The sequence below is a fragment of the Microplitis mediator genome, chromosome 8 (genome assembly GCF_029852145.1).
Source record: "Microplitis mediator isolate UGA2020A chromosome 8, iyMicMedi2.1, whole genome shotgun sequence".
Classification (NCBI taxonomy): Eukaryota; Metazoa; Arthropoda; class Insecta; order Hymenoptera; family Braconidae; genus Microplitis; species Microplitis mediator.
In genome coordinates, this window is record NC_079976.1 from 4,391,043 (window position 1) to 4,405,478 (window position 14,436).

Genomic DNA, 14,436 nt, shown 5'->3' on the forward strand with positions numbered 1-14,436 from the left:
AAAACTTTTTTTGTTCATACCTTTATTTTTCTTATTATTTTTCCTCTCGACTACCTGGCTTAATTCATACAATTTGTAAAAATATTATACTGTACCAAAACAGTTAAACCCATTATTTTAACATTTATTCCACGTGTTGTCGGTTTATATATATTTTATTTACTATATTATTTATCATCTAATAAATTCCACTGTGGTGTGGCAGTAAAGGAGAAAAAACAAAACATTTCCCATCCAGCATCTTTATAAAAAAACTGTAATACGTTTTTTTTAAACATTACTCTTTAAAAATCTCATTTGATGTGTTTGATATATTAATATATATTACAAGTATTGATGTTTACTTTTTTACGCTGGATTATTGTTAAACATTTTTAATTTTTTATCAACTATTATTTACACTTAGAATACACCACGCACTTTATTTAAATTATTCGCTATCGTTCGACGAGACTAGTTCGTCGAATTCATCAAAAAATATGTAAAAAAAACTAATAGCTGAATTTACATCACGTATTTAATGACAACGTTGTTTCAAATAATTAAATAATGTATTTAATTACTAAAAGATCGTACGTGCATGAGTTTTAAAAAATATTATACGATCTCCTGTTATTTAATGATGCTGAAGGTAGCCGACGTCTAATAACTTTTGGATTTTTTTTTAAACAATAAATTATAAAAAAAAAAATATTTGAAAAAAATACACCTGTAGTTTTTAAAATTTTCTGCATGTGGATATTTTTAGTTTTTTTTTTTTTTTTGTAATCGATTTGTTAAAAAACTAAAAATTCGAAAATTACTAATTGTCTGCTAACTTGTGATCCTGAAATTAACAATTTTTGGATTTTTTTTTTCAACAGATCAATTAAAAAAAAAAAAAACTAAAAATATGCACATGTAGAAAATTAAAAAATCTACAAGTGCAATTTTTTTTTTATAATTTACTGTGTGTAAAAAAAATCTAAAAGTTATTAGACGTCGGCTAACTTTAGTATCATTAATGATACTGAAGTTAGCAGACGTACAATAATTTTTGGGTTTTTTTTTAGACGACAAACTATAAAAAAAAAATATTAAAAAAAATTGCACCTGTATTTTTTGAAATTTTCTACGTGTGCATATTTTTAGTTTTTGTATTTTTGTAATTGATTTTTTGAAAAAACAAAAATCCGAAATTTACTAATTGTCTGTTAACTTCAGGGTCATGTATCATTAACTTATGATCCTGAAATTAGCAGACAATTAACAATTTTTGGATTTTGTTTTCAACAATTGAATTTAAAAAGAAAAAAAAAAAAATATCCACATGTAGAAAATTTAAAAATCTACAAGTGCATTTTTTTCAAATATTTTTTTTTTATAATTTGTTTAAAAAAAATCCAAAAATTATTAGACGTCGGCTAACTTCAGAATCATGTTATTTAAACTGCTTAGAAATTTTTTTTTTACACATAAATTACGTAATATTTAAAAATAACATCGTCATTAATTACGCGATATAATATACAATAATAATAATGTTGTAATTATAATGAAGTGTGATTTAATTTTATTTAAAATAATAAGTTATGACGTCGTGTATTAGTTTGGGAATAATGATTGTCTCGCAACACAATTTATTTTTTTTCTTTCTGATTTTTTTTTCTTTTAATTCTTTATCATTTTTTATATCAAAGACAAAACAATTAAAAATTAATTAATAATAATTTGTTTTATGATTCCTCTTATTTTTTTCTTTAAGTGCGCAACCATTCACTCGCAATCTGATAATTATTTAAACTGTACAACGTACTATACAAACAATTGTCCCGACATACGAAACTTACATTTGTTTTATTTTATTATTTATTCATTCATTATTTTATTTATATATTTAATCAATTTATTTATATATAAATTATTAATGCAATCGTCATGCTCACGATTAATCTTCACAGTGAAATCGTAAAAAAAAACACAAAGTAAATAAATTTTTAGTGATTGATATTTTAAAATATTACAAATTAAAACAATACGAAAAAAAAATACGTCATTAAATTTAAAAAATCTCGATTAATAACAATTTATATAAATTTTAAAAAAGTGGCTGATTTTAAATTTATTTTTATAAAATATAAATCAGGTACACGATTTTCTATTACACATCATTAATATTTACTCCCAGTTTTCTCTTACCAAAAAGAATCGTGTTTTTATTTCCCATCGCTCAATTAGTTTTCTTTTATTTGCTAACTTTTATATATTAGTGTTTAATTAATAAAAAAAAAAGAAGTAACAGTTACACGTAAGAAATAGATAGTACTGGTTACTGTTCTGCTTAGTAATCGACAAAAAATATCGGAAAAAATACATTTTAATATGACTGATTGATATTAGATCAGGAGTAAGTCATTGTTTTTAACGGTGACACGACCGATGATCCTTGCGACGATTGATCTGTCGATAAAATGCGTGTAATATGAAAAATTACGCCCTTTTTTCACTAATTTGTGTGTGAGTATATTTTTTATGTTACACGCACACAAAATTAGTGAAAAAAGGGCGTAATTTTTGATATTACACGCATTTTATCGACGGATCAATCGTCGCAAGGATCAATTGTCGTGGATCAATTGTCCTCGGATCAACGGTCAGGTAATCTGTTTAACACGTACTATTCCTTTTTAAACAGTATCTAGTGCTGTGCTATACAGTACATGAAATACATGACTGGTTACTGTTTAAATAGTCGTCGTTCATAGTTCTTAAGTATGCAAACCTCTCAGCAGTTCATGTTGCTGTCTATAATGCGAGAACTTAATATTTAGTGACAGGAATGATTACTTAGATCTCATTAACATCCAATACAGTACTGAGTCCTGTTCTGATATGAACGGTTACTAACTTCTGAGTCTGAAGTGTCAAGAATAGTAAAGAAACATATGAAGTTAGTAACCGTTCATATCAAAACAGGACTAAGTACTGTATTAGATGTTAATAAGATCTATGAGATCTAAGTAGCCATTCCTGTATCTAAATATTCTGGCACTTTATACAGCAACAAGAGCTATGCAGAGGTTTGTATACTTTTGAACTATGAACAACTATTTGAACAGTCACCAGTCATATGTTTCATGTACTGTACAGCACAGCACTAGATACTGTTTAAAAAATAATAGCACGTGTTGAGCAATCTTACTCCTGGGGCAAGTTCAGAAATTCACTATGGAAGAAAAAGATACAACTGCGTTCATAAATATTATCTAGTTAAGCCGCGGAACAATTCAAGTACCATAATGCGTTCATAAACTTTGCGCAGAAGGTAAATGCAGTATCTGGTATTCTTTCGTTCCTCTAGTTTTAATTAAACTCCGTGACTTTTCATTTATCAACTATCTGGTTAGATATTTATCAATCTTCAGTGTTTTTTCTGAGCATACCCATGTTCTAATATGAATCGGTCACATTAAAAAGTATTTTTCGTCGATTACTGCGCAGAACAGTAAACAGTACTATCTATTTTTTCCGTGTAATTTCCTACAAAAAAAATGAATCTAAATTACAAAATAATTAATAAAAATAACAATTCCTTAAAACGGTGAAGAATAATCGAGTAGCTACTAAATATTCTGTTGTACCAATAAGAAAATTATTTACTATATTTTAATTTTTTTTCTTTTTTTTTTGTTAATAATTATTTTAATAATTAATAATTAATATTCTTATAATATATTGTACAAGTAAAACTATACATTTTGGACAGTGCCTCACGTAATATTAATTATTTGCAAAAATACAATTTACTATAATTCTATTACCATATTGATGATAATAATAATAATATTAATAATAATTATTATATATATAAAAAAAGAAACAAAAATTATTAAAGAAAAAAATGAACCATACGCTTATATGTTACAAGTTGCACTGCATGTCCAAATGTATAGATAAAGTATTATAATAAAAGAGCAGGCATATACATAACGTGGCAATGTATACACACTTATTCTCAACCATTGTACCACTCCCGAGAGGTCCGACGATAAATCTTTTTAAATATTTATTTAAACATCAGTTAATAATATTTTGATACTTATCAAGTCATAGTTAAGTTACCAAATTATTAGAAATTGATTGTTTAAAATATTTTTAATTGAGGGCATTCTCTGACAGTCCCTCCACCCACTTTTTTAAAAATATGCAATTACTTTCAACTGCCATAACAGTATTAAGAGCCAGGTTTTCAAATCGGGTTTAAATTTATATTGTTAGTATATCTATATTATTATATTATACATTAATCTGTCAGAAAAATGAATCACGTAAACGAGCTCGGGCGCAGAAAAAGTCCACGATGTCATGCTTCGACTTTTGCTATCATGTCAACAATTATTTGTAAACGTGAGCATATACATTAATAATATATGAATATACGAGAAATAATAATTAAAACCCGGTTTGAAAAACTGGTCATAAAATTTTATTAATTAATTAAAACTAGAACCTTAATTGAAAAAAGGACAACTTGCAATTTTACAGAGATTTAGAATTTAAAAAAAAAAAATTACTTACAGTTGTTATCAACTGGGAGTTAAACGAAAATTGTGGACTAAATTTCAGCCTACAAAATTTGAAAATTCAAAGTATAAAATAGACATGAAAATTTTATTTAAATTTCGTGTAACTTCCAATTGATGTCAACTGTAAAAAATTTTTAAAAATCTATATCTCCGAAATTATCATTTTTTCAATTAATGCTTTAATTTTTTTATAAAATTTTGATACGCTTATGACAGGTCATTGAAAATTTTTAAAAAGTGGGGCACTGTCTGAAAATTCCCTCAATTTTAAAAAGAAAAATGTTCATTATTTAACGCACGATCCTCACAATTGTAAACCACATTCTATATTCACAATTTACATTATCGCATTTCACTAAACGTATATATATGTTCACTATAAACCAGCCAATTTATGGTATTTTTTTTTTTTTTATAATTATATTTCTTTCTTTTATTTTATTACTTCAATTTTTCATTAAAAAATAAAGAACAATCTATTTATAAACTTATATATTTAATATTATTATACATTAAAAAACGTATTCAGTCATTAATGGGAAGTGTGTATGTTGTATCATCGACGTGATATCATTATAATTATTATTATTAATATTATTATTGTTATTATTATTTCTATTATTATTATTATTAGTATTAATATTATTTATAATTCTTCTTATTATTATTTATGTCATTATAATTATAATTATTATTATCGTTAATTATAATTAATGATTAATAATTAATCACCAATGAAGCAATTTTGAATTTATAAAAAATACCAGGCCAATATCGAGTGAACATTTTTTTGAATACACGTTTGATGTATACAATTTACTTATAAAATGTAATATTGTTGTTATTATTTTTAAAAAAATAATAATAGCAGCAATAGTAACAGCATAAATAGCAGAGGAGGACCGCCGAGCTAGCTCGAAGCAATCACTCGCGTTCCTACCCCTTACAGACCATCACTTCAAATATGATTTATAGAGCGTTGTGGTTCTACATGATTCCTTTTCTTGTTCAAGTAAAAATAATAAATCGCGGAAATTAACTCTTTTCACTCGCGGCCTCATTGGCATTTGTCGATTAATACCAGACGCCGAGGCATTAACATTTGCACTACCTCCTGGATTACTTGTCGCACTTCCAGTATCTAATTTTGGCTTTTTTCGTGGACCTATCGCTTGCAACGCCGTCAAATTAGCTTCACGTTGACGTAATTCTTCCATCTCGGCTCTTTGCATCTAAATATTTATTTAATCATCAGTATTTTAGTCATTATAAACTAATTAACAGCAGATAAAAATAAATATTTTACCTCCTTGGCTTTAGCTTTTAATTTCGCTTGCTCAGGATCCTCATTTTTCGCCCGACTTTTAGCAGCTTTCAAAAGCAACTCACGTTCTTGTTCTTCGTGTCTTCTGCGCTCTACTCTATCCAGGTCTTCGAGAAACTTAAGCTGAGTTCTTACGTCTTGCGTCACTTCGTACCGAGGATCAACCTAAATTATCAACCCATCAATTAATTCATTGATCTCCTTCATAAAAATTTTATTCAATTTTATTTAAATATCGTACTTTAATAAAATCTATCCGATGTTCAGCGATTACTGCCAACTTTTCAACTAAATTCTTTAACCTTTCTTGAGTCGCATGTGATATTAATGCAGCGACTTCTTGATTGGGTTCTTCAAGACCGTAACTCGATACTAAAAAATTTTTATTAAATTAAATCCTCATAAATAAAAAAAAAATTAATAAATAAATAATTTAAATTACCAATTTGCTTAATCCTCTGTTGAAGAGGCGACACATGTAAGAAAACTTCGTCTTTACACGATCGTATTTGCGTACCAACGAACTCTGTCGAACCGAGAATTCTTTGAGACTCTTCAGCGAGATTGACACCTCCCATTGCCGCGACATCATTAATGTCATCGTCACCCCTTTGGATTTTAAAAATTTAATCCAATAAATAATTAAAATTAAATATATAAATTTTAATTAGAAAAAATATATTGGGGATAATTACGTGTAGCCTGCCGATGAAAAAGTCTTTTTTTCTTTTTCTTTATTCGGTGGTTTAGTAACAAGAGAAGGCACTGTGGTTTTATTAACAGTAGTGGCGGCATTAACTGTCTTACCCTGCGTAACTGTGGGTAAAGTTTTTATAACTGTGCTTGTAGTTATTGGAGATTTTTGTATAGTTGGCGAAGCCAGCCTCACATTTGCAAGCGCTACGGTTGATTTCACAGTGTGTGGCACTGGGGTGCGAACTAATGTCGTTACAGGTCGTATCTAATTGACAAGTATTTTATTTTTAATTATAAATACTCGACAAAATACAAGAAAAGTAATTAATAAATAACTACCAGTCTAGATGGGAGAGCTTGAGGCGCACGTGGGCCAACTGTTGCCGTTGCTACAGACGGAGGTGCCATAACTCTCAGCGGAGCTGGTGAACTTGACACCACGACAGGGACTGTACCTGCCATCGCAACTGTTGGCCTTATTTGATTCTAGAAAAAAAACAAAAGTTATTAATAAGTGAATATTATTGTTATTAAGTCTTAAATGACAGGTGTCATTTAGACCCCAGATAAATTTCAATTCATTTTTTTTTTAATTTCCCCGCTGGGAATAGAAGTAGACACCCCAAGTAACGCAAAGACAACTGTAAGATATCATCAAGATGTCTGGTAAAAGGACAAGACGAATTTTATTCTGTCTCAAAGCCGAGTTTTTTATGTACCTGAAGATCGGAACGTTTTTCGCTGAACGAAAATAAGGAAAAAGGAATGAAAAGTAAAAAATCTACTGGATCTAGATTTCGAAAATGTTTCGCACGTCACCCGAAGATGACAGGACACCCCCAACTACCCCTAAATTTGCCTTCAGACACAAATTTCATGAATTATTTTCATTTTCGTTGCGTGAAAAACGTTCCGATCTTCAGGTACATAGTTTTTTTATATAAAGAAGACATGCAGATGTTGGTCCTAGGTGTCGTAGGAAATTTGTGTTTTTTTTATCTGCCTTAAAAAAGTCATTGCAATAGAAGACGACGATTTGTAATTTACTTTTTGCCATTACGTCAAGTCTTTTAAGCAGATAATTTTTGGTGACATAAATTTCTGATTGTTTTGTCAACATTTTGGTGTCTTATCGATAGGTCAAAAAACAGCCTCACAACTGATATCTTATAGATGTCAAGCCGTGTGCTACTTGGGACGCTACCACTGTCAATTGAGACCAACTTCATTCCTAAAAAATTCACCATTCGTTCTTCAGATCAAGGATCTTTTTGGAAAACCCATTTCCGGAACCAAAATTTAAAAAATGGCGTGTACTTAAGTGAAAAAAAATTTGTTTTTTTTTATTAAGAAAATAAAAAATTTAATATGATAAAAGCTGAGACTTCAGTGTGAAGGTAAGAGATGTGTCCAGAATTTGTTCGAAGATAAATTTTGAAAACTCGTGGTGTTGGGGATTTTTTCAGGCTGGGGTCAAATGTCACCGCATAACACGGGTAGTTTAACAGACGTGATATAAGGGTTAAAATATAAAAAATAACATACTTGTGAAACGATTGGAGATGAGGCTATGGAAAAGACAACATTTGCAGGCGGTGGTCTTATACCATCGATAACCAATTCCTTGGTAACAAGCGATTGTCGCAATAGCGGCAAACTTTTTTTTAAAAAACCAATTAAACATGGCTGAGGTGATGCGTTTAATAATCTCTCGAGTCTATCACAAAACTCTTCAGGTTCAACTTTAGTATCAATTAATTCTTGTATTAACGTCCGTACATTACGTTCCACTGATTTAGGTTCCCGACTAGATAATTCTAACAAGTTTGCTAAAAATTTACGACACTTTTCTTTGGTATTATCTGCGGTTTGACGCTACAAAATAATTATTAATTATTAACAAAATTAATTATACACCAGACATTTTATAAATAATTAATCAAGTAATTAATTGATCATATTTATTTATACCTGTTGAGGTGTTTGAGCCGCTGGACCCGGTGTTGCTACTGCTGCTGTCGTTACTGGTGTTGTCGTCGTAATAGAACTGACAACTGTTCCAGGTGTTGCTGTCGTCGTTGTCACACTTGCCGCTACCGTCTATATTTATAAATACACATTTTACAATGACAATATTACGCTGCTACTTTTTATTATTCAAATAATTTTTAAAAGCCAAACAATTTTTAAATAAATTTTAACTTGCTTTCGAATAAATAAACTTTCATTCGCAATAATTAATATCAAGACGCACTCAAACCTTATAGACCCATAATTCATTTAATTTTTTTTTTATTCTCATTCCGTAGCAATTTAAATTTTAACCGACCCCTTAAATATTTTTTTGAAATGAAATCCCGGTGTAATTACACCAAATCGTACACTAATTAATAAAGTAATTACTGTAAGTTTAAATTTATTGAAACAGCTGATAAGCTAGACAAATTACAAATTTAAAAAAACCTACACATGCCTTAAAAAAATTTTTCATAATTAAAATTTAAATTTAGCAAATGATACTTGAAAAAATATTTTTTATGCTAATAAATTTACAAGCGATGGCTACATGACATGCAAACCCCATTAAAAAAAATATATATAACATATATGAACTGATAAATAAATAAATAAATAAATAAATAAACTTCAAGTATAGTCACACGATGCACAGAAGCTGAGGAGCTGCGACATAAATGAAAAATTTGATCTACTGTAAAATAAATATTTATAAACGACAGCATAAGAAATAAAATGTCGCCTTACCAGGATCATTCAACTAACAAAAGATAAATAAATAATTAACAAAAAAAGTAAATGAAAAAACTCTACACGAGCATTAAAAAATCGAGTCGCAAAAGGTATGAGTGTGCGTCACCTGAACGGGTTTTCGAATGGTGGCGAGTGGTGGGCCAGTGAACTGTGCGTTCAGCCTACTTACAGCCGGTACCGAGGCTAGACGATAAGCTGTTCCTCCAGGAGTTGAAGCAACTACAGCATTCCCTGCAATGTTATTTGGAGTAACAGCCGTACCACCAGGAGTAGCTGCCGTTGGAACGGGTCCTACCCTCAGCAATTGATACTGTCCATTTTCGGTTTTAACAATCAGGTGTCCTTGTGCTCCGTGTTGGAGACCATGAAGAGTTTGAAGTGTAATCTGCTGGTCAAGTTAATAAACAATAATATTAATAACAGTGATGAGTAAATAAATAAGTAATAAACAATATTTATATTTTACCCCTGGACCTCCAGGTCTTGCGTTAACAATGTGCTGGCCAATGACAGCAACTCTCGGTGCGGCAACTTGTTTACCCGGTTGTTGACCAGCCACCGGAGTCCCCGGTCGTATTGTATTGACATTGACGAGCTGTACATTGCTAGGCACGATGGGTGATGGAACTCCTCCAGCTTTGGCTTGCAATGTCGTTGTTGCGACATTACCAGCAACGGAAACTGGCACTGACATTGGAACAGAAACCATACCCCCTGGTGCACCGCTAGTCTTAATAACAAGTGCAGTACCCGGAGGTGGTTTATTAACACCACCAGCCACAACTGTTTGATGTCCACCACTTTGAGTCACTACCGAACCAACATTACTCACCACAACATTCGAGGTTGTCTGGAGCACTGATCCCTGAGATGTTACTCCAATAGTACCGTTGGCTAATTGCCCGACAGTTTGCGCGGGGAAAGACAGTTTATTATTAACATTAACAACACCAGAGGTTATAACTTGACCGGCAACAGTTGGATTATAAATTAGTTTTACTGATTCATGTGCTTTTGTAATATTTGAAATGTTACTTGGTTGATTACCCGTCACTTGATTTGCCGCCAGTTGATTTATATACGTTGCTGTTGCTGGAATACCACCACCACTACCACTTCCTGCCTGAACGTGTTGCTGCTGCTGTTGATGCTGCTGCTGTTGTTGTTGTTGTTGTTGTTGTTGTTGTTGATGCTGCTGCTGCGGATGTTGATGCTGCTGCTGTTGATGCGGCTGCTGTTGATGTTGCTGCTGTTGATGCTGCTGGGTGGTCACAACCTGGGATCCTCCAACAGCATTTGATGTGACGACGTTCACTGGCAGGAGAGTGGTAGTAGTGATAGATTTGGTAACTTCCTGAGTCATCAGACTATTGTTGATGGTGGTGGTACCGCCGCCGTTGGCAACCCCATGCTTCTGTATCGCGCTGGGGATGGTGCCCCCGTTAGAAATACCCGTGTTTAACTGATGATGATGGTTTTGTTGAGTTGCGGCCGCGGTTATTGCTGACTGACCCGCGACTGCCGGCGACGACGTTACCAACTGCGTCTCGAGCGAGCCCACGATCGCGTTTACCGCGGATTCATCGACGTCCGTGCTCAGAGCTTCCTCCAGAAACTTAGCTGACGCCATTTTCTTCCAAGCTCCAACTGTAAACTAAAATACGCAGGCGCGTGTCGAAAATAATTCCCATGGTGCATTGCCCCCTACCTCAAACTCACTAAATCGCGCTCTCTCTTTTACATTCAGTATTACTAGTAAACTTGAGCTTGATGTATAATTCCACATAACCGCCATCAAATCAACAACTTACTCAATACACCAACTTACTATTAAACTATTTATTTTATACGCACTTGTACTCCCTTATCACCAACCATAACATACTTTTTTTTTTAACTCGGTTTTTTTTTATTTATCTCTTTTATTTTAGTCGCAACTTGGACTATTTTTTATTAACGTCATCGCTGGCTAACTGTATACGTAATTATAAACGCTCGAGGAGTTGATAATCATAAAGCCCCTTTCCCAACAGAACTCGGTATTTTAATATGGCTGCTGTCAATAGCCGCTGAGCTGGTGAAACACGTCACCCCGCCAAAAATACTCTCTTCAAAATGCCTCTGCGCAAACAAAGATTTTTTTGAATTATCATATTTACTCCTTATTCAAATAACTTTATCTTATAAAATCTATAGCTACGATAATTTATTCACGGTTTGTAATTAATCTTACTGAATTTTCACAACTATAACTATAGGTATATATGTATATATATACACAATTATTTTGTGTTCGCAAAGACACGATTGGTGGCGTTGTTGAGTTTGCGCGCGCGCGCTCCGAAATACAGTTTCAAATTTATCTTATTTATAATTTTATATATTTAACAATACGACTTATCACTGGAGCTGGATAATTTATATTTATAACAATTTTTTTATTTTATTAATCATTTGAAATTTACAAAAACAATACAGAGAGCGTCTGGCTAAAGTTTAAAATTTGAACTGATGATTCGCGCCACTGGTTATGATACTGTAGATAATTCTTCCGAAGAAACTACAAGTAGTTTAAGAAGGACCAATAGGAGAGTGTTTTGAATACGAGGCTTGAGATAAATAAATGCGGGAACATTTTTTTTTATTTTTATCAGAAGTGTGTCTACTTGTTTTTAATAATTCATCAGGCGGATTAATTCCGTCAATGACCGACTCTGGAGATAAGCGACTGTCGCGAAAGCGGCAAACTTTTTTGAATAAAATTTATCAATCAGTTTTTGAGACAATTTGTTGTTTACTTTTTATGAAAAAAAAATATTGATCAGGTGTAAAATAATACTCCTATATCTATAGAAATACGTTTGTTTTTATTTGGTGTCTGAATATTATAATATTTGGACAAAGTTTAATTTTTTTGATCGGCAATGTAAGAAGATTGAACAGCTTCGTAGACCAACTGCTGCCGTTGCTACAGATGTGCCTTTGGCGGAGGCATTACTTGATTCTAGAAAAAAAAATGTTGATTAATAATTAAATATTATTAACTCTTAAATGCCAACAGGTGTCATTTAGACCCCTGTTGAATCACGTATGTGTGATGAGACGTATGACACACGTCATTCAACAGGAGTGAGAGATTTAAAAGTTAAAATATAAAAAATAACATACCGATGGTGGTGGTCTAATCCCATCAATAACCAATTCATTGGTAACAAGCGATTGTCGCAATAGCGGCAAGCTTTTATTTAAAAAATCAATTAAACCTGGCTGAGGTGATGCGTTTAATAATCTCTTGAGTCCATCACAAAACTCTTCAGGTTCAACTTTAGTATCAATTAATTCTTGTATTAACGTCCGTACATTACGTTCCACTGATTTAGGTTCCCGACTAGATAATTCTAACAAGTTTGCTAAAAATTTACGACACTTTTCTTTGGTATTATCTGCGGTTTGACGCTACAAAATAATTATCAATTATTAACAAAATTAATTATACACCAGACATTTTATAAATAATTAATTAATCAAGTAATTAACTAATCATATTTATTTATACCTGTTGAGGTGTTTGAGCCGCTGGACCCGGTGTTGCTACTGCTGCTGTCGTTACTGGTGTTGTCGTCGTAATAGAACTGACAACTGTTCTAGGTGTTGCTGTCGTCGTTGTCACACTTGCCGCTACCGTCTATATTTATAAATACACATTTTACAATGACAATATTACGCTGCTACTTTCTATTATTCAAATAATTTTTAAAAGCCAAACAATTTTTAAATAAATTTTAACTTGCTTTCGAATAAATAAACTTTCATTCGCAATAATTAATATCAAGACGCACTCAAACCTTATAGACCCATAATTCATTTAATTTTTTTTTTTTATTCTTATTCCGTAGCAATTTAAATTTTAACCGACCCCTTAAATATTTTTTTGAAATGAAATCCCGGTGTAATTACACTAAATCGTACACTAATTAATAAAGTAATTACTGTAAGTTCAAATTTATTGAAACAGCTGATAAGCTAGACAAATTACAAATTTAAAAAAACCTACACATGCCTTAAAAATTTTTTATAATTCAAATTTAAATTTAGCAAATGATACTTGAAAAAATATTTTTTATGCTAATCAATTTACAAGCGATGGCTACATGACATGCAAACCCCATTAAAAAAAATATATATAATATATATGAACTAATAAATAAATAAACTAAAAAGCTAATGAGTAAATAAGTAAGTAATTTAAAAATCTTTATTTTACCCTTCGAGATAGTCTCGTCTTAACAGTGCTCCGGATCGAGACGACTCTCGGGACAGCAACTTGTTCACCAGCTCCCTGGATCGTGTTTACCACAGATTCATCGACATTAATACTCAGCGTGCTCAAAGCGTGCTTCACAGAATTAGCTGACGCCATTTTCTAGCAAGCTCCAAGTGTAAACTAAAATCTAAAATGCGTAGATGCGTGTCGAAAATAATTCCCATGCGGTTTTCACCCCCACCTAAAACTTCCCCCACCTCAAACACCCCATCAAAAATACTCTCTTCAAAATGCCTCTGCGCAAACAAAGATTTTTTTAAACTATCAAATTTAAAAATTATCATATTTACTTCTTATTTGAATAACTTTATTTTATAAAATCTATAGCTACGATAATTTATTCACGGTTCGTAATTAATGAGCGTGTTCAGCCGATGAAAGTTCTTAGTAGTCTGAGTAAGTTACTCAGCCTAAAAGAAATTTTGGTCTGTTTGTCTGAGTGCAGTGTGTTTTCGGCCTGGACACGCTGTTAGCTCTTACTATAGTTTAGGGAGTCATAACACATTATTTTCTTTCATTTTTAAGTTACTTAACTAATGCAAATTTTACAGAAAGCATACATGTACAGATTTGTACTTTACTAATTATTATTGTTTACTTTAGTGGTTTACGCGGTAAAATGTATACTAAGTAAAATGGCGGCCAGAAAAAAGTTCGTTAGTATCTGTAAAGTGTCCAGACCGAAAACTTAGTTCAGTGCGCTGAGTAACTTACTCAGACTACTAAGAACTTTCATCGGCTGAACACGCTCAATCTTA

At 31.7% G+C, this 14,436-nt stretch overlaps 2 protein-coding genes across 6 annotated transcripts; both read right to left on the reverse strand.

Moving 5' to 3' along the window:
* Positions 1 to 1,372: 1,372 nt before the first annotated feature.
* Positions 1,373 to 11,589, reverse strand: LOC130672601 (transcription initiation factor TFIID subunit 4-like). Of its 3 annotated transcripts, none has more exons than XM_057477224.1 (10): positions 9,821 to 11,589; positions 9,461 to 9,739; positions 8,557 to 8,685; positions 8,131 to 8,460; positions 6,925 to 7,071; positions 6,585 to 6,850; positions 6,332 to 6,498; positions 6,131 to 6,261; positions 5,872 to 6,054; positions 1,373 to 5,797 (listed from the first exon to the last, which is right to left on the reverse strand). In XM_057477224.1, the coding sequence occupies exons 1-10, from the start codon at positions 10,982 to 10,984 to the stop codon at positions 5,519 to 5,521; spliced, it is 3,075 nt and encodes a 1,024-aa protein (XP_057333207.1). In that variant the 5' UTR covers positions 10,985 to 11,589; the 3' UTR covers positions 1,373 to 5,518. The 3 variants fall into 3 exon arrangements, with proteins under 3 accessions (XP_057333207.1, XP_057333206.1, XP_057333208.1); XM_057477223.1 differs by having other exon boundaries at positions 9,461 to 9,742; positions 9,821 to 11,588; XM_057477225.1 differs by having other exon boundaries at positions 9,524 to 9,742; positions 9,821 to 11,587.
* A 607-nt stretch (positions 11,590 to 12,196) lies between these two features.
* On the reverse strand, positions 12,197 to 14,406 carry LOC130672604 (transcription initiation factor TFIID subunit 4-like). Of its 3 annotated transcripts, none has more exons than XM_057477234.1 (5): positions 13,969 to 14,406; positions 13,619 to 13,805; positions 12,911 to 13,039; positions 12,523 to 12,810; positions 12,197 to 12,358 (listed from the first exon to the last, which is right to left on the reverse strand). In XM_057477234.1, exons 2-5 carry the CDS (start codon positions 13,772 to 13,774, stop codon positions 12,323 to 12,325), a joined length of 609 nt encoding a protein of 202 aa, XP_057333217.1. In that variant the 5' UTR covers positions 13,775 to 13,805; positions 13,969 to 14,406; the 3' UTR covers positions 12,197 to 12,322. The 3 variants fall into 3 exon arrangements, with proteins under 3 accessions (XP_057333217.1, XP_057333216.1, XP_057333215.1); XM_057477233.1 differs by having other exon boundaries at positions 13,619 to 13,914; positions 14,010 to 14,405; XM_057477232.1 differs by having other exon boundaries at positions 13,619 to 14,405.
* Positions 14,407 to 14,436: the final 30 nt, after the last annotated feature.

Bases quoted from the DNA above. Each gene is read 5' to 3' on its own strand.
- LOC130672601 (XM_057477223.1), bottom strand. From the start codon at position 10,984: ATGGCGTCAGCTAAGTTTCTGGAGGAAGCTCTGAGCACGGACGTCGAT. The intron at 6,262-6,331 runs GTAATTTAAATT...AAAATTTTTTAG, and splicing joins ACAGAGGATTAAGCAAATTG to TATCGAGTTACGGTCTTGAA. The intron at 5,798-5,871 runs GTAAAATATTTA...ATAAATATTTAG, and splicing joins TAAAAGCTAAAGCCAAGGAG to ATGCAAAGAGCCGAGATGGA.
- LOC130672604 (XM_057477234.1), bottom strand. From the start codon at position 13,774: ATGGCGTCAGCTAATTCTGTGAAGCACGCTTTGAGCACGCTGAGTATT. The intron at 12,811-12,910 runs GTATAAATAAAT...ATTATTTTGTAG, and splicing joins CGGCTCAAACACCTCAACAG to CGTCAAACCGCAGATAATAC. The intron at 12,359-12,522 runs GTATGTTATTTT...TTTTTTTTCTAG, and splicing joins GGATTAGACCACCACCATCG to AATCAAGTAATGCCTCCGCC.